This window comes from Malaya genurostris, chromosome 2 (genome assembly GCF_030247185.1).
Source record: "Malaya genurostris strain Urasoe2022 chromosome 2, Malgen_1.1, whole genome shotgun sequence".
Classification (NCBI taxonomy): Eukaryota; Metazoa; Arthropoda; class Insecta; order Diptera; family Culicidae; genus Malaya; species Malaya genurostris.
In genome coordinates this window covers 154,930,759-154,956,749 of record NC_080571.1, presented here as the reverse complement: position 1 = coordinate 154,956,749, position 25,991 = coordinate 154,930,759, and the positions used below count along the sequence as shown (strand labels likewise).

The 25,991-nt window shown below is 36.5% G+C and overlaps 1 protein-coding gene across 2 annotated transcripts in view; it reads left to right on the top strand.

Annotated features, from left to right (window-relative positions):
• LOC131429682 (protein ROP) overlaps positions 1-25,991 on the top strand; it is a 609,112-nt gene that overhangs the window by 328,843 nt on the left and 254,278 nt on the right. For both annotated transcript variants that reach the window (XM_058593974.1, XM_058593973.1), the window contains exon 4: positions 16,985-17,088. In XM_058593974.1, coding sequence (XP_058449957.1) covers positions 16,985-17,088 — 104 coding nt within the window. The remainder of the gene's footprint in view (positions 1-16,984; positions 17,089-25,991) is intronic.

Here is a 25,991-nt window from a genome sequence, read left to right as displayed (position 1 = left end):
GTGAGATAACCCAGGTTTTCACATAAACGAGGTTGAATAAATTATAAAACTTCGTTAATTTTTTCGGAAAATGTCGCTGTTCCAGTCTTATAATACCAACGAATATTGTTCACTTTCGAAAATTCCGGCCTTTGGTAAAAGACGTTTTCAAGCAAAATTTATTGTGTTGAACAAGTTTTTTTTTCATAAATACGTTTATTTCATAGGCAATATACATAAGTTTTTTTCGCCGTGGCATCTACAATAGATAGTACTTTAAACCTAATACATTTCGAATATCATATTAGTATGTTGGTATTCATTAGTTAATTGTAACCCTGTTTTTATCAAGCGATTTGCTGTTATAAATTACATTAACCAAAATACATTTTTTTTGTACATGATCTTATAACTATTTAGGTTTGTTTATATTAGTTCATAACTTTTATTCATTTAATATAGCTGGCTATTGGTTAAACTCATGGAAGAGAAAGGGTTCTGACATAAAATAAAATATAAATTGGAACAATATACATAAGTTTTTCTTCGCCGTGGCATCCACAATACATAGTACTTTGAACCTAATACATTTCGAATATCATATTAGTATGTTGGTATTCATTAGTTAATCTAAAAACTGTTTTTATCAGAAGTTTCATGTAAGGAAAGTCACGACAAGCAAGAATGTCGCGAACTGGGAGATTGGATAGTCTATCTTGAGTAGGCAAGAAATTTATTAGTTGCGATCTGACATGACACGATAATCCACTCATGTCCAAACGACATGATCAAAATCGCGGTAACCTTCGCCACAAGCACAATGATTAGTCTCGGAAAGTCCAATTCGAAGGAGATGTGCATCTAACGTGTAGTGATTGGACATGATTCTGGACATCACATCAGGAATGAAATGCCTACTCACATCCACTCCACTGAACCATGCCTTTGTCGATATTTTAGGAATAATTGAGTGCATCCACCGACCCAGATCATCTTAATCCCAAGAAGCTTGCCAGCTGGCAAGTGTTCTTTGGCGAGACGCGCTATAGAATTCGTTGAAAGCAATCGGTCTCTCATAAATTTCACCCTCAATAGCACCACGTTTGGCTAAAATATCGGCTCTTTTATTGTATGGAATGGAGAAATGGGGCGGGGGCCAAACTATTGTGATTTGATAATTGTTGTTCAATATGTCGTTCAGGCACTGTTTAATTTTGCCCAAGAAAAACATTTCATTTTTGCCAGCAGCGTTTGAACGAAAGGCTTCAATTGCACTCAGACTATCTGTGAAAAGAAAATAATGGTTTGGAGATAATGTGACTCAAACTATAATGAACTGCTGCTAACTCTGCTATATAAACAGATACAGATTCTTGTAGCCTAAATGAAGCCGAAACATATACCAAACCCAGTAACCTCTTCAATTCGTGATCCGTCCGTGTAAAATATTTTCTCAGAGTCGATATACCTGAATTTACTTGTAAATAATTTTGGGATTTCCATCGAGCGCTATGGAATTCGTTGAAAGCAATCGGTCTCTCATAAATTTCACTCTCAATAGCACCACGTTTGGCTAAAATATCGGCTCTTTTATTGCATGGAATGGAGCAATAGGGCGGGGGCCAAACTATTGTGATATGATAATTGTTGTTCAATATGTCGTTCAGACACTGTTTAATTTTGCCCAAGAAAAACATTTTATTTTTGCCAGCAGCGTTTGAACGAATGGCTTCAATTGCACTCAGACTATCTGTGAAGAGAAAATAATGGTTTGGAGATAATGTGACTCAAACTATAATGAACTGCTGCTAACTCTGCTATATAAACAGATACAGGTTCTTCAAGCCTAAATGAAGCCGAAACATTGGTATATGTAGCCTCTTCAATTCGTGATCCGTCCGTGTAAAATATTTTCTCAGAGTCAATATGCCTAAATTTACTTGTAAATATTTTTGGCATTTCCATCGAGCGTAGGTGTTCCGGGATTCCACGCACTTCGCACTGCATGGATATGTAAAAAAAAAGTTGAGTCAGGGACATTTAGGAGGCTGTCACAGATAGGAATATATCTTGGAGGGCCGATTTTCTGTGACATATGGTTAAAATATACTGTCATGAATATTGTTTGAGATTGAGATTAACTCTGCTATATAAACAGATGCAGGTTCTTGAATCCTAAATGAAGCCGAATCATTATTGTTGAATATACCAAACCCAGTAGCCTCTTCAATTCGTGATCCGTCCGTGTAAAATATTTTCTCAGAGTCGATATGCCTGAATTTACTTGTAAATAATTTTGGGATTTCCATCGAGCGTAGGTGTTCCGGGATTTATTAATAACCAGGGAATTCAGTACCTAACATCTTATTAGCAGTCGCGATGAAAGCTTCCAAAAACGATCTTTCAATGGAAGAACTCCCGCTAGAACTTCAAGGCTCATTGTATGTGTCTAGTGCTTGCAGCCTAAAGCAATTCGCAAACAACGACACTGAATTCTCTCTAGTTTGATAATATGCGAGTTTGCAGCGGAACGAAAGCATCTGTCCATTGCCGTAATGTACATGGGGTTACTGTACAGCTGTCAATGTCATTCACGTTAAAATTATAGAGGAGCGGACTGAGACATGAGCCTTGCGGGAGATCCATGTAGCTAATTCTGATTGTTGCCAAATCGCCATGTGAAAAATACATGCATTTCTCTGACAAAAGGTTGCGCAAATAATTATCTATAATCGCTGGAAGTCCATGTCGATGGAGCTTGTCTGACAGAACATCAATGGAAACTGAATCAAATGCTCCTTTAGTGTCTAAAAATACAGATGACATTTGTTGTTTTTGAGCGAAAGCAATTTGGATGTCAGATGAAAGTAATGCAAGGCAATCATTCATCCCTTTATTTCTACGGAAGCCAAACTGAGTATTTGACAACAAACCGTTCGTCTCGACCCAAGTGTCGAGACGTCGAAGAATAATATTTTCGAGCAATTTTCTGATGCAGGACAACATTACAATGGGTCTATATGAGTTGTGATTGGAAGCTGGTTTCCCCGGCTTTAGGTAGAACAATATTTTGCTCAAGAAACTTATTGAACAGTTCCAACGTCTTTCTGCAAGGTCGGGCAGATTATTGACCAAGTTGAATTTAATTCTGTCCAACCCAGGAGCATTATTGTTAAAAGACATGAGTGCTACGAAAAATTCCATCATTGAAAAGGAATTATCAATTGAATCATTATTTGGAGAAGACTCCCTAATAATGCTATGCGTAAAAACAGAATCTTTACAAACTTTCCTCGTAAAATCAAATATCCATCGGTTCGAGTATTTCTCACTCCCATTTCCTATGTTACTATTCCTCATTCTTTTAACAAACCTTTGACAAAATGTCTCCGGTAGCTACATTTCTTGAACCGAAGTATGCTCTTGTACTTGGTTTTTGAAGTCAAGAATTTTTCAAAATTCTGATTAGTTCCTTATCTTCGTTTCAAAAACGTCTTGAAAGTATTTTGTTTCGCGTGTTTAACATCTGAGCACTCTTTGTCCCACCAAGTGTTTAGGGGCTTTCTGTTTAATTGACCAAGAAATCGTTTGGTTTGGGTTTGTTCTGCGGCCTCCACAATCGAACAAACAAGAAAGTCATATTCTTCAAGTGGGGGGAGCTCTTCCATTGAGGTCAAGGTATTTGAGATACTACTTTGGTATTTAATCCAATCAACATTTTTTGTGAAATCATATTGAATATTTACTGAATTAGCAATGCCTTTGTTGCTGCTGATTGAGATGATGATTGGTGAATGATCGCTACCGTGTAAATCAGGAAATACTTCCCAGATGCAATCTAGTCGAGCAAAGAGATAAAACTAATGCACTTGGACGTGCAGGAGGTCTTGAGATCCGTGTCATGCTACACATATTCAATACCATCATACTAAAATTGTCGCAAATATTATGTATTAAGGATGATCTGCTATCATTGTAAACGGGACCCCACATAATTCCGTGCGAATTGAAATCTCACAGAATCAATCGTGGAGCATTTCATAAAGCTGTCGTTGTCCAACTTGAGCTCTTGGAGGAATATATACCGAAGCAATGCAAATGTCCTTTCCTTTAATGTTTATTCGACAAGCAACAACGTCTATACTAGAAGTCGAAGGAATGTTTAATCTATAAAAGAAATAACATTCCTTAATTCCTAAAAGCACTCCGCCATACGGAGAGTTTCTATCGAGACGTATAATGTTTACGTCATTAAAATTTAAGGCTATGCTTGAGGTAAGCCATGTTTCGCACAAAGCAAATACATCACATTTTTGATTATGCAACAAAACTTTAAATGAATCAAGTTTTGGCATGATGCTTCGAGAATTCACTGCATGACAGTGATTGAATCATTTGCGGCGGATGATAAGTTATCCATCAAATGATACAAATCCTAAGAGCACTGGCCATTGAACGGATAACTGTTTCAAAAAAGTTCGAGCTGTTGGAAGGAATGCCGTTATGGTGGTCTTTAGAGGTTCAAAAATATTGAATGCTGCGAAAATCCATTCTACAATTTCCGAGAACTTCAGTAATCCTGTGAAACGGAGCCCAATTGATTATTGTCTTTTCTTGTGCTAGTTCCTGGATTGGTTTGTGAATTTGACAAACCAAGAGGCACAGTTTTTGGTTTTAAATTTGGCTTTTTAGCTTTAACACGGGGATCTCCATTTTTAAGTAAATCATCGGCTGTCAGACTTGCTTCAATGACAACACCGTTAATTTCCACCTCCTTCGATGGAATGTAAACTCTATATTCAACAGCAAATAATTTACAGGTTACAATTTCGTTCGCCTGTTTGAAATCGTTTACAACAACTAGAATTTCATCTCTATTTTACTTTAGAAATTTCTGCAACTTCAGAAAAAAATTGATGTCGAATCCTTTGTAATTCGCTTCAAATTTAATACATTTTCTGATTTTCGAAAATAAACTATCCATGGCCCAGTGGTAGCCTTGGAGTATTTAAGATCTTACTAGTATCCGAAATCGGATTTGGATGATCTTCCATGAGATCATCACCATTACATTAACTGTTTTTTTTGTAAATTAATAATTTCAAAATGAAAACTTACGTATAGTAAAAATGAATAGAAAAAATAAATTAAATTAAAGCTACCTTGTTGCTGTTGTCTCTGTTCCTCTGTCGTAAAGAACGACGTAAAGCTCATCCAACGATTTCCAATTGGCAGTCTCTTGGTATCGATTTCTGCTATCTCAGTTGCTCTGCCGTCGTTGTGGTCACCACTGAACTTGGTGTGCTGCCTGTACCTGGCCGCAGGTACAGTGTTATTGCTCTTGGTGGCGATCAAATGTGATGCTTGCCGTGTAGCACCTCGCGATATATGGCGTCTCTTTCGATCCTACGCAGCGTACAATCCTGGTACCTGGTAGACTGGGTTACTTAATGATTAGGAGGAATTTGAAACTTTCTTCCAAATCACGACAAGGAGGAATGGGAACTTTGTAAAACGTTAGGTCACGGAAATTCTGTTTTTAATACGAAATATTTGTTTTTGTTTTGAACATTTTTGGCTTTTATATCATTGAGTAATACTACTACTTAACATCCGAGTTGGCGGTTCATTGCATAGGGCGCTGATCTTATAAACCAGTTGTCGTATGTTCGAACCCCTACCTTGTAAGGATTATTAGTGTCAGTAGGATCGAAGTACTAGCCATGCAATGATTCTCTACGCTTTGAATCGGTTGCGAAGTCTGTTGAAACAGAAGGCCAATTTCCACAAAAGAAATTCAATGCCAAAACTTTAATTTACCTAACACATCTTTTTGTTGAGCTGAACGTACTCATGAAAACGTAGCTTACGCTTATCCTATATTAAACACCACAATGAAAGCTTGCGCTTAGAATAGTTGTTAAATTAGGTAACTGACACTGAACGTAATTCATTCAAACAAAGTATTTATTATGCAGTCAATAGTAACAGTTTTTCAAGCGATTTTTAAAATAATATATGTAAATATGCACTTGTATTGGTAGAGTTTTGAGCATGTTCTAAAATTGACCAGACAGCGTATCATTAGACATTTTGACTATAAACGATAGATTTTAGTAAGTTTCACATTGTATAACTTGTTCAACACAATAAAATTTGCTTGAAAACGTCTTTTACCAAAATTCAATCTCGGTTATGTGAAAACCTGGGTTATCTCACATCCGTTCCTTAAAAATTGTAAGGTTCGTATGTATCAATTTGATACATGCCACCGGATCATACTGAATTATTACCAAAAACAACAGGATAAGATATCTAATTTTATTTTCTACTTATGTAGAATTTGAAACAGGTGGATAAATTCTATTTATTTCAATAGTAGAATTAGGGAAAAAATTGTCAAATGCATGGAATACCGAAACGTGCAAAATATGTTCAAATATAGCATCTGGCCACATAATTCCTTTGCGATAAAATTGATAATGCGCACTCGCACCATGATAACATTATTTTTGTTATGTTAATAAATTTTATCGGTATAGAGAACAAGCTCTCTTATGTGTAATGTACTTGAAGAAGTTACAAATTGGTCATTACGGACACAGACTTCATCCTCTAACTAGAATTCTACAACTACCTTTGAGAAACAAGAATTACCTGTGCGTTGCAGGAAGTATTGTTTTGCGCCAAACTTGATAACTTTTACCCTAGACACCCAAGCCACACACCACCTCCTTCATCCCCTTCTTCACTGGAACGAAAACACCCTACACCCTGAGTTGCAAGACTTATATGTGTTCGCCAGACGCTCGATTCACGGAAATCAGATCATCACCATCATCAGCCAAATTTAATCAGATTCGATCTCCCTCCCCTCTTGTTAGGTATACTTGCTACATCTTTCCCATGAAAATTTGATTAATTTTTGATGAAAAAATAATCATAACTTTTTACTAATAGCTCATAGGAAAAAGCTTGGTTGATCAATTATGCGCAATGATTTGTACAACAACTCTTCTGAAGACAACTTTTCCGTAGAAGGTTCCACAAAAAAGTTAGAACAAAAAAAGTGAATTTTCAGGAGCCACACTACTCTTATTCGAGAAAATTGATGTAACTCGATCAAATGAAAAGCTAGAGAGGTGCTTTTTTCAGCAAAGGTGCTCAAAATAAAATTTCTTACAACTTTATTGTACAACAAAATCATTTTTGAGTTCAATTAAGAAAGTTAGATTTCAGATTTCAATCTAAATGAGGACCACCCTAGTAATATTTTTCATCAAAAGGAGCGCCATTTTATTACAAACAACTTTTGTGAAGACACCAACTACAAAAAAACTAATATTTAGTCGTGAAAATATTTTTGTCACGCCAATTTCCCGTTTCGGACCACTGCACAGTGCAATCGGTCGTTAGTGTAGCTTTGGTGCAATGGTGTAATGATTGAATATAATTTCATGATGCATTCTTGTATGCAATTGATCAAACTAAAGAAGCATGTTAACGTGCTCATTAAATTTCGACAAGTTTTACTTATTCTTTTAATATAATATTCTTTATCCGTTCATTTAATTCCACTCCAATTCATTTCAAGGATGATATCTTACACCATTACCAGTACGCCCAAAAACATCGTTTACATTTAAGTCTTCTGAGATTAATTTTTATGTGTTGAGATGTGTGAGTGTAGCTTGCTTGAAAGGATGAATCCTTTTTGTAAAAATCATGTCATTCTACGAAATACGTTCTTATGAATTAAGTCATTCACTTGAAAAAATTATGAAATTCACACGATTTCTAAATAAATAGAACTATGAAATGGACATCAGTTGAATAAAAAATTCGATTCAAAACCATCCTCGATGTACTAATACTAAATTGGAATACATTAATTTCAATGAATATGACCGTTTATTTATATTGACGTTTAGTATTACTTTTAATGTATATTGAAAAATGAAGCACAGTGAAGTAACTTTATATTAAATTTCTGCTCCAAATATGCACTGTTGGTGTTGGTGAGAGCAACGCTGCATATTATTTTCAAGAACACAAAAGAGTTGGTTGATAATACAAATGCATTTGGTCGATGATAATATTATAATAAAATGCGTGAGTGGTTCAACGTTACATACGTTACATTCCAATGTTTTAACATTTCATGCAAAGCTCTTTTTAATAAACTAAAAATAGTCGTTTTAGTAAAAAAAAGTGTTAAAACGAATTCTCTATTTTTTATACCTGGACTGCTATTTCTTGCAAAAGTTTTTGCCTAGAGGTAACTTGGTCGATATCACAAATAACGCGTGATATGAAGATAAACAATTTTATTAATGTACGTTTTTCCTAAGAAAATAGGCAAAAGAGCACTCTATATTTCGTTCTCTCATTCACTCAATTTAAAAAGGCCGCACTACACACTTCGTATCTTTATATTACTTGATTTAAACTTTCCAAAAAGTATATGTATGTGCCATTTGGTCTGCGACCCTGCTTCCTATTAGTAATTAAAGTTAATGTATATAAAAGTTTGAATGTTAAATAACTTTTTAGGAAAAACGCCAAACCGTGCACAGTCTTCAACAAAAATGTGTAATTTTACGTTTTTAGTAATTGTCTAGAACATAGTAGACACTGAAAGTAATTGCGAAAAAACTTATGTACAAAAAATTGGTTTTAAGTGGTTTCAAAAGAAAATGCTTCATATATCCGAAACTATATGCGTTAGACCTTTAGCTTCTTCGGCAAAGTTTTTTCTCGTTAGAAGTTCTAAAACTTTGTAGAAGACATCATTTTTCAATCTCTTAGGGGAATAAAGTTGTTGAAATGAACTTTTATCGTAGTAGGCTTTGCACATCTTTTATTGTGATCAAATCACGAGGTATATTTTTGTGAATGAGTTCTCCAAAGGAACTATGTATATCGGATCAACGGTTTAGCAGCTAGAGAATTAAGTTCACGATTTTGTCGATTCAAACCGCTGTGCACTGTGCAGTGGCTGATGCAATAAGTTATACTTCTACCATATTTGTGCCGTATTATATGAACGGCTGAAAGCAAAAGTCGGATAAGTGCAACTTAGTTTGGAAAACCCGTTTAAGTATTTTTGAATGCAAAAACCGGATAAAAACATTGAGCGCAAAAGTCGGACACGGACTTTGAAATGCAAAAGCCGTTTAAAAACATTTTTATTGCAAGAACCGGACAAAAATACTTTGAATGCAAAAACCGGACAAAAACATAACCGGTTCTTCCAAAACAAATGTATTTATCCGGTTTTTGCATTCAAAGTTATTTTCGGCCAACTGCCGCTGCGGGATAAAGCATGGGTCGCTAGTTTGCTACGGGTGGCGTGATATGTAAGAACATTTTCATTGAGTCTCGTCTTGTTTCGCAGGGAAAATCGAATGTGATTTGATAATTATGTCAAGTCTACTTTATAAATTTTAATAGAAACTCTTTGCAATAAATTATTATAGATGAATCATTAATGTATAAAACTCTTGGTACGAAGATGAAACATGAAATATAGCTTGATAAACTTAGTTCGTATCTGTTTTCATCACGACGGAACTATATTTTCCATAATGGATGGAGCTAATATACTTTATTAATGACTCGTAACTACGATGCATTCATGTTCACTGAATTTATAATGTTTTCGCCAATTAACAAACATGTATTAAGGATTGCTGAAAAAAATGAGAACAGAGTTGTGTTTCTTTTGATAAGGTCAATACTCCGGTTAATCATCTGTGCAGTTAAGTATGCATATTAGTGGTTTCAATTCGAGGAACATCACAGTTGTATCAGTTCAATTGTGAATATTACAACAGATTTGTAATTTTTATTCAAACGATATTAGAGTGAAATGTTCAACATATTCTAAACCTTTTCATAGATATATGATAACTATGCTATATTCATGTCGGCTCTTCTATTCATTCAATGTATTCATAACATGCAATCCTTTGATTGTAAATCGAGTGATTGAGTTTTCTGTTTCGAATAATAAGGTCAATATAGGGTAACGGTACCCCCGTTCAATTTAGTTCCAGTACTCTTCTCATACACTAAAATCATTGCTTAATGTAAGATCTGCTGTCTTTGTTCGAGCCACTGGCTCAAAGGAAATGGATGGAAATAGAATCATTCGCATTTCTAAAACAGCAGTATTGCTCAATTCTCAAGCAATTTTTTTCTGAAATACTGTTTCTTAGAGACGATGCAAAGAGGTTTAATTCGATTTTATCGCAATTTGTTAATTGAAACTCGACTTTTAGCTAAAAAATAAAGCGATTAAACAAATGAGATGACTGTCGGTATAAATGTATGGTTAAAGGGTTTATCACATTTTAGATTAAGCGTAATTTTCCTTAAGGAACATTTCATGGCCGCCATTGTGACACCAAATAAATTTCAAGCCCGAAAAAAGGAGATTGAATTGGTTTTAATCTTTCATTTTCAGAGCATCGAACCCAGCAGGTAGGCTGCGTGAAAGGCATCTACTCACCCATCACACTATCAGCGATGTCAGATAGTAGTAGTGTCATTTCCGTAGATTGACATTTTTCTCGGAAGCTCTCGCGGTGAAAAGCATTTTGTTTGCTCGCTAGACAAAACTAGTTTCCGTAGTTCTCCGTTGATGATAAATTTTAATTTCCGTAGATTTCCGTAGAAAAAATCCAATTTCCGTAGATTTTGTCTACGGATCCGTATATCCGTAGAAAATGTTCGAATCCGTAGATCTACGAAGATTTCCGTAGATCTGACATCGCTGAACGCTATACCCGTTCCCAGCTAATAATAAGTATAACAAGTGTTTAGCCAGCATGTGTCGAATATGCAACCTCTAATCTTCTGTAACGACGAGCTTTATTGAGTGAATAACATTCTAAAATCGTCTCAAAAGGGTTGAAAATTGAAGACGTTTGAAAGGTGATTGGATTTGCCATTATTGTACAGAGTAGGCCATTTATAGAGGAAGGATTTGTTAATTTAATTTTCAAATAGATTATAATATTTTTTGTTGAAAGAGATATGTTACATCTATTTTTTGAAAATGATATCGCGTCAATGGTGACATTTGGTCTTGAGTACAAAATGTATCCTTTTTTCGGCATTTTCCATCGTTTTGACCAATGTATCGGTCGATATGGCGGCGATTTCACGTCGTATGTCGACTTTGAGTTTTTCTATGCTTCATGACTTATCAGTGTATACCTTGGATTAAAAAAACACAAAAAAGTCTTGTGGCGTCAAATCGAGGCCAGTCAAAATCATCGTTTTGCGATATGACTCGTACGGAAGACAATGCTCATAACAAATCGATTGTTAGTCAAACCGTATGGCATGTTGCACCATACTGTTGAAACCAGTAGCCATTCAAACCATTTTGACGAACAGTGGGTATCACAAAATCATTTATCATGGCACGATAACGATCACCATGGACATTTTACGTTGCTAAGAAAAAAAAAACACCTCACCAAACTGTAACTTTTTGATCGTATAGAGACTGTTCCTCAATTAATTGAGGGTTCTCAGTTGCATAGAACCAACAATTTTGTTTATAAAAGCATCTATTAAACGTGAAATGTGCCTCTGACATGATGATTTTTGCCAAAAGTTGCTCTCGTTTTGCATGCAAAGCTGACCAATTTCAGCGCGTTCTTTTGATGTGTATTGTTCAATGGTAAAATTATCTTGGAATGACGCTTCCAACGCGGCATGTCATCAGTCGTCAGATCGACAGAATTGTCAAATCGACTAATGACATATCGCGTTGGAAGCGTCATACCAGGTTGCCGATGCTTCCACTTTAAATGGCCCACCCTGTATTTACAAGAATGCAATTGGCCCTATAAAATAATATTTTAAAAAATCGTTTTGAATCTTTTCGCTTCCTCACATGAATGAATATGATCTTAGCTTGTGTTCGCATTTCATTCCAAATTTATTAAATTTAACAATTGAATGTACTTTTCGAAAAGCAGTTTTTGTGTTCGGATTAATCTAATGAAGTTCCAGCTCTGCCTCCATTTTTAATTAACAGTTTATGGCTACAATGTACTGTTGAATATTACGAGCTAATAATGCAGTTTTTACAAGGATAATGGGGCAAGGATAATGCTTATGCAAAATTTGAAACAAATAAAAAAATATATTCGAAATACATGTGTTTTAGTAAAGATAATATTCGAATCAATCCTTCCGATTGTTACTCTATCCTCTGAGTTAATGCCATGCACACATAAACAATTACGCTTATTTTCATGCACATATGTTAAAAAAGATAATTAATTCAAAATTTCTTTACAGCTTTTTATTTTTCTTTTTACCCAAGAAGCAAACCTGAGCGTTAATTGAAAAATAAAGTTTCATTCATTTAAAATCAATGCATTCGTATTTAGTTTTATATCGAGTATGTTTGTCAATCAAATTGATGTCCATTTCATATTACTATTGACTTACATATCGTATAAGTTTCTTTTTTTTTTGTGCAGAGATAGTGAATCCTACTCCAACTGATGGTTTGAATGAATTGAATGAATAGAAGATGTTGAAAATTTCACTCTAATATCGTTTGAATAAAAATTGTAAATCTGTTGTAATATTCACAATTGAACTGATACAACTATGATGTTCCTCGAATTGAAACCACTAATATGCATACTTGACTGCACAGATGATTAACCGGAGTATTGACCTTATCAAAAGAAACACAACTCTGTTCTCATTTTTTTCAGCAATCCTTAATACATGTTTGTTTGTTAATTGGCGAAAACATTATAAATTAAGTGAACATGAATGCATCGTAGTTACGAGTCATTAATAAAGTATATTAGCTCCATCCATTATGGAAAATATAGTTCCGTCGTGATGAAAACAGATACGAACTAAGTTTATCAAGCTATATTTCATGTTTCATCTTCGTACCAAGAGTTTTATACATTAATGATTCATCTATAATAATTTATTGCAAAGAGTTTCTATTAAAATTTATAAAGTAGACTTGACATAATTATCAAATCACATTCGATTTTCCCTGCGAAACAAGACGAGACTCAATGAAAATGTCCTTACATATCACGCCACCCGTAGCAAACTAGCGACCCATGCTTTATCCCGCAGCGGCAGTTGGCCGAAAATAACTTTGAATGCAAAAACCGGATAAATACATTTGTTTTGGAAGAACCGGTTATGTTTTTGTCCGGTTTTTGCATTCAAAGTATTTTTGTCCGGTTCTTGCAATAAAAATGTTTTTAAACGGCTTTTGCATTTCAAAGTCCGTGTCCGACTTTTGCGCTCAATGTTTTTATCCGGTTTTTGCATTCAAAAATACTTAAACGGGTTTTCCAAACTAAGTTGCACTTATCCGACTTTTGCTTTCAGCCGTTCATATATAACGGTCTATAATTTTTGGAAAATACTAAAATAAGAATAGATATTTAAACTATTTTGAAATGAAATTAAGGACGATGCATGTCTCGTTACTTACTGAGCTTGATGATACCTTGAGGAGTTATCATCAGATTGATTGCGAGGGTAATAAATAAAATGGGTATGTTGTTGGAATTTTATATCTAATCTCTGAGGTTACTATTGCATTGTTTCGTTTTCCGTTTAAATTTTTAGATATGCTACACAGAGTTGTGTTCTTCATTCAGCGTGGGCCGATCTTCATATAATTTTTTTTGTTCAAAAGGTGACGTAATCCTTCGAGAAAGTAGAGAAAAACTAGAAAATTGGTTCGAATTGGAAATTTTCCATTCAATGCATGCTAGATCTTCAATGATTGATTGGCGCATATCGAGTTATGCAATGCTGCTGCCCAAAAAGCAAAATATGAATACTAGATTATTAATAAAACCATTTGGCGCCAAACGAGCTGTTTTGTGCAAAAATTGCACTGAGCCTACCTGATTCACGTGTTTCTTTATTTCGAATCACATGTTCAATTAAGTAAGGGCGCCAAATGAACAGCATACAGGTTTCCATTTTCCTATATATAAATTTGGGTTCAATACCGTGAAGTCAAATTATAAAACGACTATAAGAAAAGAAAGTGAATGAAAATGTGCCTCATCCGAGAAGATGATTTTTTGGCACACATTCCGCAACATTACCATGATTTTCAAAGTGAAACTGCACTATTTTCACGCGTTCCTCAAGCGTATACACAACCATTTTCGTTCAGTGGAAGGATAAAACTAAGTTTCAGTCAAATCAGAAGTGACATTAAGGTTACCAATGTCGAAATAACCGCTAGTTAAAAAAAAAGTTAGATGGCGGACCCTGTATATGTAACGTGTCCAAGGGCGTTAATGCTTGTTCATCCGACGATTTGGGTCGAACATTTTATTTCTTCTGCAAACACTCGAGAATTACGGAAAATTCATTGTGCGCATTATCATGTACCACTGCGCACTATTATCTTACTGTTGCGTAGTATTAGGAATAAAACATGATCACTTGTGGCTTTGATTTGATGGTGGTAAGCAACATCATAATCTAGAAAAACGTAATATTTTATTTTTAATACTTCAAAATGCCTAAGTGCGCACTAATCGCTACCTCTCCTCTATCATGTATCTAACATTCCGTTTGAAGGTAGGGCTATAGTACCAATAGTCATCTTATTAGCAGATACGCAATTTTATTTTGTCGATTACTCTACTTTCAATCAATGAATTGTGATGAAATCGGATACAGTATCTTTGCTTCGGATCTATTTATTCATTTTGGAGCAGAGAAAAGTCCGATGGAGCTGAAATTTACAATCTCTCTTTCCAGCAGGTATAAAACCACCTCATCTTTTTATATCAACAGATTACAAAAATCCAACAGTTGTATTGCTTAATACTAAGTAAAATTGTGCCTCCCGATGATGGTCAAGAATGGCTAGTTGGTTGGAGTGTCGTTGGTATGTGTAATTGAAGGCCGCATCCTGGTGTCCGTGTGGGTCCGCGGGAAACATCCCCAAGTCAAAAAAGCTTTGTGGGTGGCCCGCATGCTGGACATCGACGAAAGTGGCCCTCGTAGAGCGGTGAATAATAGAAATGCAGGAAAAAGGAAATAGCGAAGGGGTTCGAAGGTTTGGTGAGGGTGGGGGGTGGTTTGATGCGAAAGAAGGGGCGAAGCAAAAAATTATTTACAAAACCTTGGAAAATAGAAGCAGACTTTCTAAGGGAGCACTCAACTAAACTGGTGGATTAGGTACTAAATTAACCCTAAAGCTAAATCTACAATTTAAGTTTTAAAGTTGGAAAAATTGTTTGAGATTGTGTTTAAAATCCAACTTTTGGTATTGCGATAGGGTAAAGTCCAATAAACTAGATCATCGATTGAATAGACGACACATACTGGAGAAAGGTTCATTATGGTCTCAGGAATTGATGAGATCGAAGATTTCGAGAATAGATACCTAAATTTAGTTTGCCTAACAATTCGGGGCAATCAATTTGAGATTGCAACAGATCTACCACAAAAATTGCCCTGGAGAGATCTAGGCGAACAGATAACAGCTCTAAATCAATCAGTAAGAATCTAAGAAGCAATACCACAGGAAAAAAGTTCTTATCCTTATGATCAATCGATCGAACAAAGATAGCTGATCCCACTCTAGCTAATGGTTTCCGTATATAAGATGACTATTGCAACAACTGGAGCCGTTACCTAATATTCAATTTTAATTTACGTCTTTGTCAGTCTGCAATCTATTTGAAAGAGTTCCGATTCAAAGCTCGAGTTTGAGGGTTTTGAGGATTGAATTTGGTTAAGAGCAATGGTCTTTGTAATCCTTTTTGTAATGTAAGGCTTGTTCGTGACAAAATTTGGACATGTAAAATACTTCATCAACACGGATATCTCTGGAAACACTCTCCAGCCCCGACAAGGTATGACGTCGTTCAAGGTGAAAACTATAGCGTACCGTAATGACAAACAGAATGTAACGACATGCGATCCCGGGCTCGCAAGTTGTATCGCGAATATTTGACAGTCTTTCTGCGTGATCATGGACAATGAAATTTACATGATGGAAGACTTTAAGCAGTTTCCTGGAATCTCTTTATACTGTTATGCAACGGAACGCTGAAGAAGAGCATTTTGAGAGGAAAAAAGGCCGTTTCCCAAAAAACTGTATGGTATGGCCAAGCTTCCCAAAAACTGTTTGGTCATCACAGCCGGAACGGTAAACGAGGAAATATACCGTGAGTAATATCTTAGGAGTTGATTGTTATCATCTCTGCGCAATCATGATCTTGTCACTCCGCCAAAGATGTTTTGGAATGGTATAATGCGAATGGAGTCCACGTTATATCGAAATATGCGAAACCACCCAACTGCCCGTAGTTGCTTCCTATTCAGGGGTATTGGGCTCTCGGGAAGAAAATCTAGAACAAAAGCGGCTAAATCAGTTGCAGAGAAGTCGGCACATACCCTAATGGCTGAAGTAAACTCAAAAGTTCGTAGTTTCTTCGTGCAGCCTATGTAATTAAGTAACTTTGGTAATTGGTTGGATTTACCTAACAGCAAATTTGTTTTATTCCAAATTCTATCTGTTTAGATTCTGTCGCGAATAAGCCTTATTTGGATTGATATTTTTATGGATTTCCTTTAGGAATCGAGAAGGTCAATGAATATCATCAGGATGGATGAAATACTAGCATTTTGTGCTGCATTATTGCGAAATGTATAAAAACTAGGTAGAGCGTAAATACAAGGTACCATCTCACGACTCTTTTCTTTGGCACACTAAATTTTCCAGTCTTCATGAAGAGATTCCTTTGCTAGCTTGAACTGAATGCCTTGTAAGACCTGACAATGTTGTAGTTAATAGAAATGTACATTGTTATAAAAGTAAACCGTACGTGTAGTCTACACTACTAGTTTGATTCGGACTTTAATTTAATTGTTTTTCATTGCTTAAGTTATTTTAATTCATCAGCACTATTTAAAAAAAGAGTAATTTGTTAATGCATCATAATGTGTATTATTTCAGTGTGCCCTGAAGAACTCTTCAATGATATTTGCAAATCTGTAGTTTCTAGAAAGATCAAAACATTGAAGGAAATCAACATAGCGTTTCTTCCTTATGAGTCTCAGGTAAGTGAATCATAAAAAACATTTGAACTCATATCTTATTTAATATTACTAATTTATGTTAAACTACAAGAATGAACGAAATGCAGTCATATCATGTTTTAGTTTATCTGGTGGTGTATTTATTGTTTAATTTACAAATTTACTTTTATATTTTGCATGCTACTTTTACTTTCCATACTGGAGTTTCGGATAAGCGAACTAAGCAAACGCAATGTTAGAAGGATTGACACAAGATGAAAATGAAAAGTGACTCTTGAACCGAGGCCTCGAGAGTTGAGTTTCATATACCATTCGCATTAGTTCGTCAAGTACACAAAATGTCTGTGTGTATGTAACATTATTCACTCAAGTTTCTCTGAGATGATTTATCAGATTTTCACAAACTTAGATTCTAATGAAAGGTTATTAAACCATTATGATACAGCTCAACAGTAAAGTCGCGGATGAAAACTATTAAACACCTCCAACATTCGATCAACATATTCTCGTTTCATGCCCGCTAAACAATCGTCCACATATCTCCTGGTGAAGAGTGGTACAATGTCTTCCGGGCGTTACTGTGCTAACCCGTTCATTTCAATTCTCTCTAACGCTTTAGTTACTACGACTGGAGACAATGGCGAATCTATTGGTAGTCCAAACTTCTAACGGGTCTAACGGATGAAACAAAAATCACAATTTTTGCGATTTTTGTAGAACTACCGTTCAGACAAACAAATTGAAATGTGTTTTGCATAATACAAAGCATCATTCGAACAACATTTTGTAGTTTTTTCGTGAAAAAATATTGAGAAATAAGCAGGGTTGGGAAAATAACCGAAAATCAAAGTCAGTAGTAACCTACAATGTTAATTTGGCGACTTTCGACCTACAATGTTAATTTGGCGACTAAAGAGTGTATCGATAAGTAGTTAGCAACATTCAAACAGTTAATACTCTTAATTTACTTAATTTTTTGCAGCGTGTTTTGCGGTGACATGTTTGATGAGTCGAATTGATCCGGAAACGCGAAAGAAAATTCTACACTTGGTGCTCAGAAAGTGGTGTCACGTAAAACAAAATTGCAAAACGGGTGAAAGTGCACCACACCAGTGTCAAAAATATTATCGAGAAGTTCGGTAAGACCCTTTCCATGAAGGATTTGCCCCGATCCGGTAGGAAAATGGGTCCCAGCCAGCCCGGCCGGGACTTAAAAGTGGTTGAGTACATCAGGAAAAACCCATCGGCGTCTACGCGGAATTTGGCCAAGCAGTTCAACACCAGCATCGGGATGATTCAACGGATATAAGTTCGGAACTCCCTAAAAACGTACAAGAAACAGAAGGCGCCGAAAAAGTCCCTGGTACAGCAAGTTCAGGCCTAAACAAGAGCGCGAAAACTGTATAACCGGATTCTACAGAATAAAGACGGATGCATCCTGATCGACGACGAAACCTCCGTCAAGGAAGACTCTCGGGCGCTGCCCGGACCGCAATATTATACGAAATAGGTGCACCAGGACCTGGACGACGCTGACACCACGGTGGCGATGGAAAAGTTTGGGCGAAGGTATTGGTCTGGCAAGCAATTTGTACCTGTGGTTTGCGGTCGTCGATTTTCTTCACGAAGGGCACAATTAACACCAAGGTGTACGAGGAAGAATGTTAGAAGAAGAGAATGCTGCCAGTGTCCCAAAACATGCAGGAGTTAAAAAAAACTGGACAGCTGCCACCAGGAGAGTCACAAAAGTAACTGTGCAGAATTTAATGAAGAATGTCAAGTCCAAAGTGCGAGTGTTTCACAGAAACTAGGATTATCTTCAATATAATCAGTGAAATGCATAAAAATGTAATTTTTCTACAATGTATCGAAAACTGATGTCAAAATATGTTTTTTTTCGCTTTTTTATTCAATAATCAATGTTGCTAACTACAATTTTTAATGATGGATAAGAAGGGGTATCAATTGAACATGTACTTCAAAGAGAAGGGATACCAATGGAACATGCAAATCAATGATTTTCATCATTCTACATGCATGAGTTGTTCAAATCAGCTATCAAATTTGTATTTTGTATCTAATGGTGGATGAGAAAGGGTATCAATAGAAAATTCAAATCAATGATTTTCATCATATTATGCGCGTGGTGGTCCTCAAATCGGTGAAAATGATTAATTTTACATCTTTCGGGAATCGAATGGTGGACGAGAAAGGGCATGAATGGAATCTGTAAATCAATGATGGCATGTTGTTCTTTGGTCACAATATAATTCCTTTGGTCACTGAGTCCATCTTGTATATATTTTCTGAATATTGTATATTTTTTTCATTTTCATTGTCAGTAAATGTCTAAGTAGAATTTAAATGTCAATCCCGTTTCTACTCCGTGTTTACACGTTTGAGTTACGTTTAAGTTCTGCTTAATAGGAAAGGTTCGTGTCGTAAGTAGGGTTTTGTTGTTTACTTATTCATTTGTTCACATTTATGAATTTATACATAATTTTTTTATTGATTAAAATTGATTCACATATCATAAAATGTATAAAACGGAAACAAGTTTAGTAGGTACAAATATGAACCAAGACATCAACCAGAAAGAAACGTCCGTATCAACCATACGACGAACGGGTACTTTCGAATGAATACGAATAAGCCATTCTTGTTTTCACTCGAATGAATTCGAACGCGACTCGTTTGCCACAAAATATTGAAATATCAGTAAACTTCTTCAAATAAATGCTAAGCCTTGATGAAATCAGTCCAATTCTTTTGATTAGAGAATGAGAAGCGCTAGATTGTATGCCAGTTTAGCTGCAAACGATACGTGTATTCGTACGGACGAATATACGAAATGCCGTGGTTCCGATTCATCAGTTTAATGTTGCGAAACAACCGTTCAAACACATTGAAAAATGTTTAACCGGTACCCAACAAATTTATTTTAGAATCAAAGGTGATTGGCAATCAAATCATAAATTTGTGTTTTTCATAGAACATTTAGAAAGCATAGCAGTCATAGTAAAATACTGTTTTTTTCTGGCGAGCTTTCGAATATATGCGCGGTTCCAAGTTTTTGCGGATCAAATTTTACATCTATTAGGAACTTTATAGAAAATACGCCATGGGTAAACATGCTTTATTTTATATTAAATGCATTATTTTACCAATGTAATAAATATGTAGACTATCGAAAATTGCAAGAAAAATGCAACATATTTTTCGCAGATACTATTGATCGGACTGGTATTTTAAATGCTTTTTTTACATTGCACGAAGTTCATTTTGAAAATTTCATTTGCCGACTTGAATAAAATTTTTCCTGAGTACGATATTCATTTATTATGTAGCATTCGTCACTTCCTTGATGTTTAAAATGTTCATAAAAAACTACCTGCCCTGTCGATCCTTCTTTTGCACAGGAATCGCGTTCGTACACAATCGAGTAAAAGCAAGAATGGCTTGTTCGCATTCGATCGAAAGTATGTGTTCGTCGAATAGTTGATACGGACGTAAGCAAGCATGATGATACAAAATCAGCGAAAAAAAGAACAAATCAAACAACAAATGACATCAAACATTTTCAATTACAACTCAAGTCTGTACCAGAACTGATAGTTTAAAGTTGGATGGACGTTGTTTTTATGCATGTACGATGTTTAAAAGTGTGATCGATTCGAACTTAAACGGGAATACGAATTTGATATACTTTCGAACATATCGCATACGGCCGTAAACAAGAATGAGGGTGAATAAGTGTGTCCTTTACCAATACTATTTCATTACATATACTTGTGATATTTGTTTGTTTTGTAGTGGGTGAAAAATTTAGTGTAGGTTTTTTTTAAATTTTTTATTGGCTTTAGTCGTTTAGTTAGTACGATGGCCAAGGCAAATCTTACCTTTGATGAAGCTTGTCAGCTGCTCTCAGGTTTATACTACAATTCAAAAGTGGAGTACTTAGTCGACGACGAACTGGACCATGTACTGGTTTCCCGTTCTGTCCGTCTCTCCATAGGTTTAGACCGTACGCGAAAGCGTAAATGGTTGAGAGATCAGCTTAAAGGGGAAAGGGGTGATTCGACTAGAAAATGTTTCTGTAATTTGTTAGGTAATTCGACTACCGAAATAGAGAAATGCTGGTGTCAGAAGTGGGATTTCGCTAATGCAACATAAAGAGGTACCCAGGCCGAGTGCACTCTGGACGCTGCAACGACGTCGCTGGAAGGCGACCCGCTCGCGTAGATTGTGCCGGATGATATATTTTATGTAAGTAAAACATGGATCAATAAGTCCCGAGACTAACAATGGAAACAACTTTTGTTTTTGCAATTTTTTTTTATTCATCAACATAATCACCTTTTAGGGTGGTACAATGGTTCCAACGTTTTTCCAATTTTTCAATACCATGTTTATAAAAAAAATTATCTTTCGCTTCAAAATAAGCTTCAGTTTCAGCGATGACCTCCTCATTTGAGCCAAATCTTTTTTCCCTTGAGCATTTTTTAAGATCAGCAAAGAGCCAGTAGTCACTGGGGGCTAAATTTGGCGAGTATGGGGGATGGGGAAGCAGATCAAAGCCCAATTCGTTCAATTTCGCCATTGTTTTCATCGACTTATGGCAGGGTGCATTGTCTTGATGAAAAAGGATTTTTTTCTCTGCATGTGCGGTAGTTTTTTTGCGATTTCCTCCTTCAAACACAGTAAAACTTGCTTCATTTAGAATTGGAACAAACTTTCGCTCATATTGTGGCGCTCCTGGTGGACGGATTTGGAAGCTCTTGGCGCCCACGTGTCGGGAATTTTGTCAGTTTCACGTATGATTTTTGACATTCCGAAAATCGACTGTACTTTGTAAACAATCAACATGGAAGCCGAAAGAAAGAAAAAAAATTGTGCACAGTTATTTGGAAAATCCATTGTGGTCTGCATCTAGGCTAGCTAAACAGCTGAAATTCCCCAGAAATACCGTATGGCGCGTTATCAAACGGTATAAGAAAACATTGACGACGATTCGGAAGCCTCAAGCCGATCGTCGGAGTCGAACTGACGACCGGAAATTGCGTGGTAAGATTTTGAAGACGATTAAGAGGAATCCTAATCTGTCGGACCGTGATTTGGTCAGAAAATTCGGTGCTGCCCATAGTACCGTGAGGAGAACTCGACTCCGGGAAGGAATCAAGTCGTATCGAGCTAGCAAACAGCCAAATCGGACCATGAAACAGAATAGTGTGGTCAAAATTCGTGCTCGGAAACTATATGACCAGGTGCTGACCAAGTTCAACGGGTGTCTTCTGATGGACGATGAAACCTGTGTCAAGGCTGACTTCGGTCAATCCCAGGTCAAAAATTTTACTTGGCAACGGCTCGGGGGGATGTTCCAGCCAAATTTAAATTTGTTTTTTCCGACAAATTTGCAAGAAAATTTATGATTTGGCCGGGCATTTGCACCTGCGGCAAAAAACGAAAGTTTTCGTTATAAATAAGACAAATGACATCGGAACTATACCAAAAAGAGTGTCTCCAAAAACGAATTTTGCCGTTCATTCGATCCCACGACCATCCTGTAATGTTTTGGCCAGATTTGGCAAGCTGTCATTACAGCAAAGCCGTTTAAGAATGGTATGCAGAGAAAGTGGTCCAGTTTGTTCCGAAAAACCTTAACCCACTCAACTGCCCCCAGTTCCGCCCTATTGAGAAATACTGGGCAATCATGAAGAGGAGACTCAAGGCAAAGGGAAACGTTGTCAAAGACATCAATCAGATGACGACCTGGTGGAATAAGATAGCTAAAACGATGGACGAAGAAGGTGTGCGCCGCCTACTGAGCCGTGTTACAGGAAAAAATCGAGAATTCCTTCAAAACCGTGACGAATAATTTTATCCGTATTTTTTCTTAAAAGTATGAAGAAAACGCTACATTTGTATAAAAAAAGATCTTGAATACAATAATAAATAACTGAAATACAGGCAATTGTCTTTGTTCCAATTCTATTTGAAGCAAGCTTTAAGTCAATATAATAATCACTGTTGATCGATTTACCTTTTTCGAGGTAGTCAATGAAAGTCACGCTATGCGTATCCCAAAAAACTGACGCCATGACTTTGCCAGCTGACAGCTGCGTTTTTGGACGGCTTTCGCCAGCTGTGCGCCGCTCAGATGACTGCCGCTTCGACTCTGGAGTGTAGTGATGTATCCATGTTTCGTCCATGGTCACGTAACGACTCAAGAATTCTTTTTTGTTGCGTGTAAATAGCGATAAACTGCTTTCTGAATCATCGACTCGTTGCTGTTTTTGTTCCATCGAAAGCAATCGCGGCACCCACTTGGAAAAAACCTTTTTCATGCTCAATTTTTCATGAAGGATAGTAAATACACTTCCATATGATATCTGTGTCATCTCAGCAATCTCACGGAGCTTCACTTTATGATCTTTCATTATAATTTTTGTCACTTCACTCACATTTTCCGGTGTAACGGATTCCACAGGTCTACCCGAGCGTTTCTCGTCATTTGTGTCGGTACGACCACGTTTAAACTCGGCGAACCACCGACAAATCGTTGCTTTTGATGGACAAGAGTCCGGATAACATTTTTCAAACCTTTGTTTCGCTTGCACGGTGTTTTTACCTATTAAAAACAATGTTTTATCAAAACACGAAACTCGGTTCTTTTTCCATTTTTTAAACAAACTACAAAACGACTTTACTCCAACCTCGATAACTCAGCTGTTTCTGGTCGGATCGACTTAAAATTATGACCCGTTTCAAGCAAAGGTTAGTACTCTAGAAAGACGTGATTACTGGTTTACTACGAGCGCCATCTCTGCTTTAGTCTCGGGACTTATTGATCCATGTGTTAAATCTTTCAATCCATAGGAATAACCACAGTGCAATGCTGGTGAGATTGAGCAGCTTCGGCAACAAACTGCAAAACTTAATTCATGGATACGAGAAATATATACCATATTCCTGACCCCATTAAACCACTATCAGAATATTCTGATAATAAGAAGGAACTTAATGCTTAGCTACAAGTAGACGAGCTATGGACAACATAAAATGTACAGCAGAAAACCATAACGACAAACTGCCACTAATCATGGGCATGGACCACTTTAAAACACCGACTAACCATATTCTGGTCAAAGGGAAGGCCAAACCAAGCTCCTACAGGAAACGATATAGACAAATAGGGATCGCAAACCAAACCAATAAAACTATCATTGACTCACTGGATGTTTAAATACACAAGAAAGACATAAAAAGGACATTAAAGACATTATTTCATTTCATACTATGTTTACTAACGATAAAAGCGAACGTGGGCATGCACATACACGACGTGGGACCCAATAATAACAATCACTATAGGTATAGCACGAATCAGCAGCAGTTATTTGAGGATTAGCCATAATGTTAACTTAACCTTGCTCACAGACACTATTAAGAATCTAAATACCATATCCCATATTTCAGATAATCACATGTAAAACCCGATAGTAAAAATGAAATTTAAAAAAATCTAATCTTTGTTTGATAAATTAAACCGCTTTAGACAGAAGTGATGGGAAAGTTTAGGGTGCGCTTGACAATACGTATCGGGTAGTACAGATGCCGGTGATCTGAAAATAATAAATAGCACGATGAACTCTATTATTGATCAAAATAATAAGCAAGTCAAAATTAACAGCGTATTAGCGTATTCAGTTCGATAAACAGCATGAATAGGAATAAGATCATGTCCACACCTGAACGCGAGAACGACCAACAACAATAACATCAAACAACACGCAGCGCGAGTCACGCTTTTCTCGAAGGTTCTCGATGGAAGCTCTGATGTGAGCAGCGATTAGCGGCGGAATAATCACAGCGCAGTACATCGGCAGCGTTTAAGTAACACATGGATCAATAAGTCCCGAGACTAAAGCAGAGATGGCGCTCGTAGTAAACCAGTAACCACGTCTTTCTAGAGTTCTAACCTTTGCTTGAAACGGGTCAAACTGTTAAGTCGATCCGACCAGAAACAGCTGAGTTATCGAGGTTGGAGTAAAGTCGTTTTGAAGTTTGTTTAAAAAATGGAAAAAACCGAGTTTCGTGTTTTGATAAAACATTGTTTTTTAATTGGAAAAACACCGTGCAAGCGAAACAATGAATTGAAAAATGTTATCCGGACTCTTGTCCATCAAAAGCAACGATTTGTCGGTGGTCTTTAAACCGACTTTAAACGTGGTCGTACCGACACAAATGACGCGGAACGCTCGGGTAGACCTGTGGAAGCCGTTACACCGGAAAATGTGAGTGAAGTGACAAAAATTATAATGAAAGATCGTAAAGTGAAGCTCCGTGAGATTGCTGAGATGATACAGATATCATATGGAGGTGTATTTACTATCCTTCATGAAAAATTGAGCATGTAAAAGGTTTTTTCCAAGTGGGTGCCGCGATTGCTTTCGATGGAACAAAAACAGCCTGCCACAAGTCGATGAAAACAATGGCGAAATTGAACGAATTGGGCTTTGATCTGCTTCCCCACGACCCATACTCGCCAGATTTAGCCCCCAGTGACTACTGGCTCTTTGCTGATCTTAAAAAAATGCTCCAGAGAAAAAGATTTGGCTCAAATGAGGAGGTCATCGCTGAAACTGAAGCTTATTTTAAAGCGAAAGATAATTTTTTTTATAAACATGGTATTGAAAAATTGGAAAAACGTTGGAACCATTGTATTACCTTAAAAGGTGATTATGTTGATGAATAAAAAAAAATTTGTAAAAAAGATGTTGTTTCCATTGTTAGTCTCGGGACTTATTGATCCATGTGTTAAAAGCAGCTACGCAGGTCCTCCAGCCGCAGGTGGTCGAGTGTTCGTGAAGCCTGTAACCAAACTTCGCCAAGCGATGACATCAAAAAGGTTGTATCACACTGCT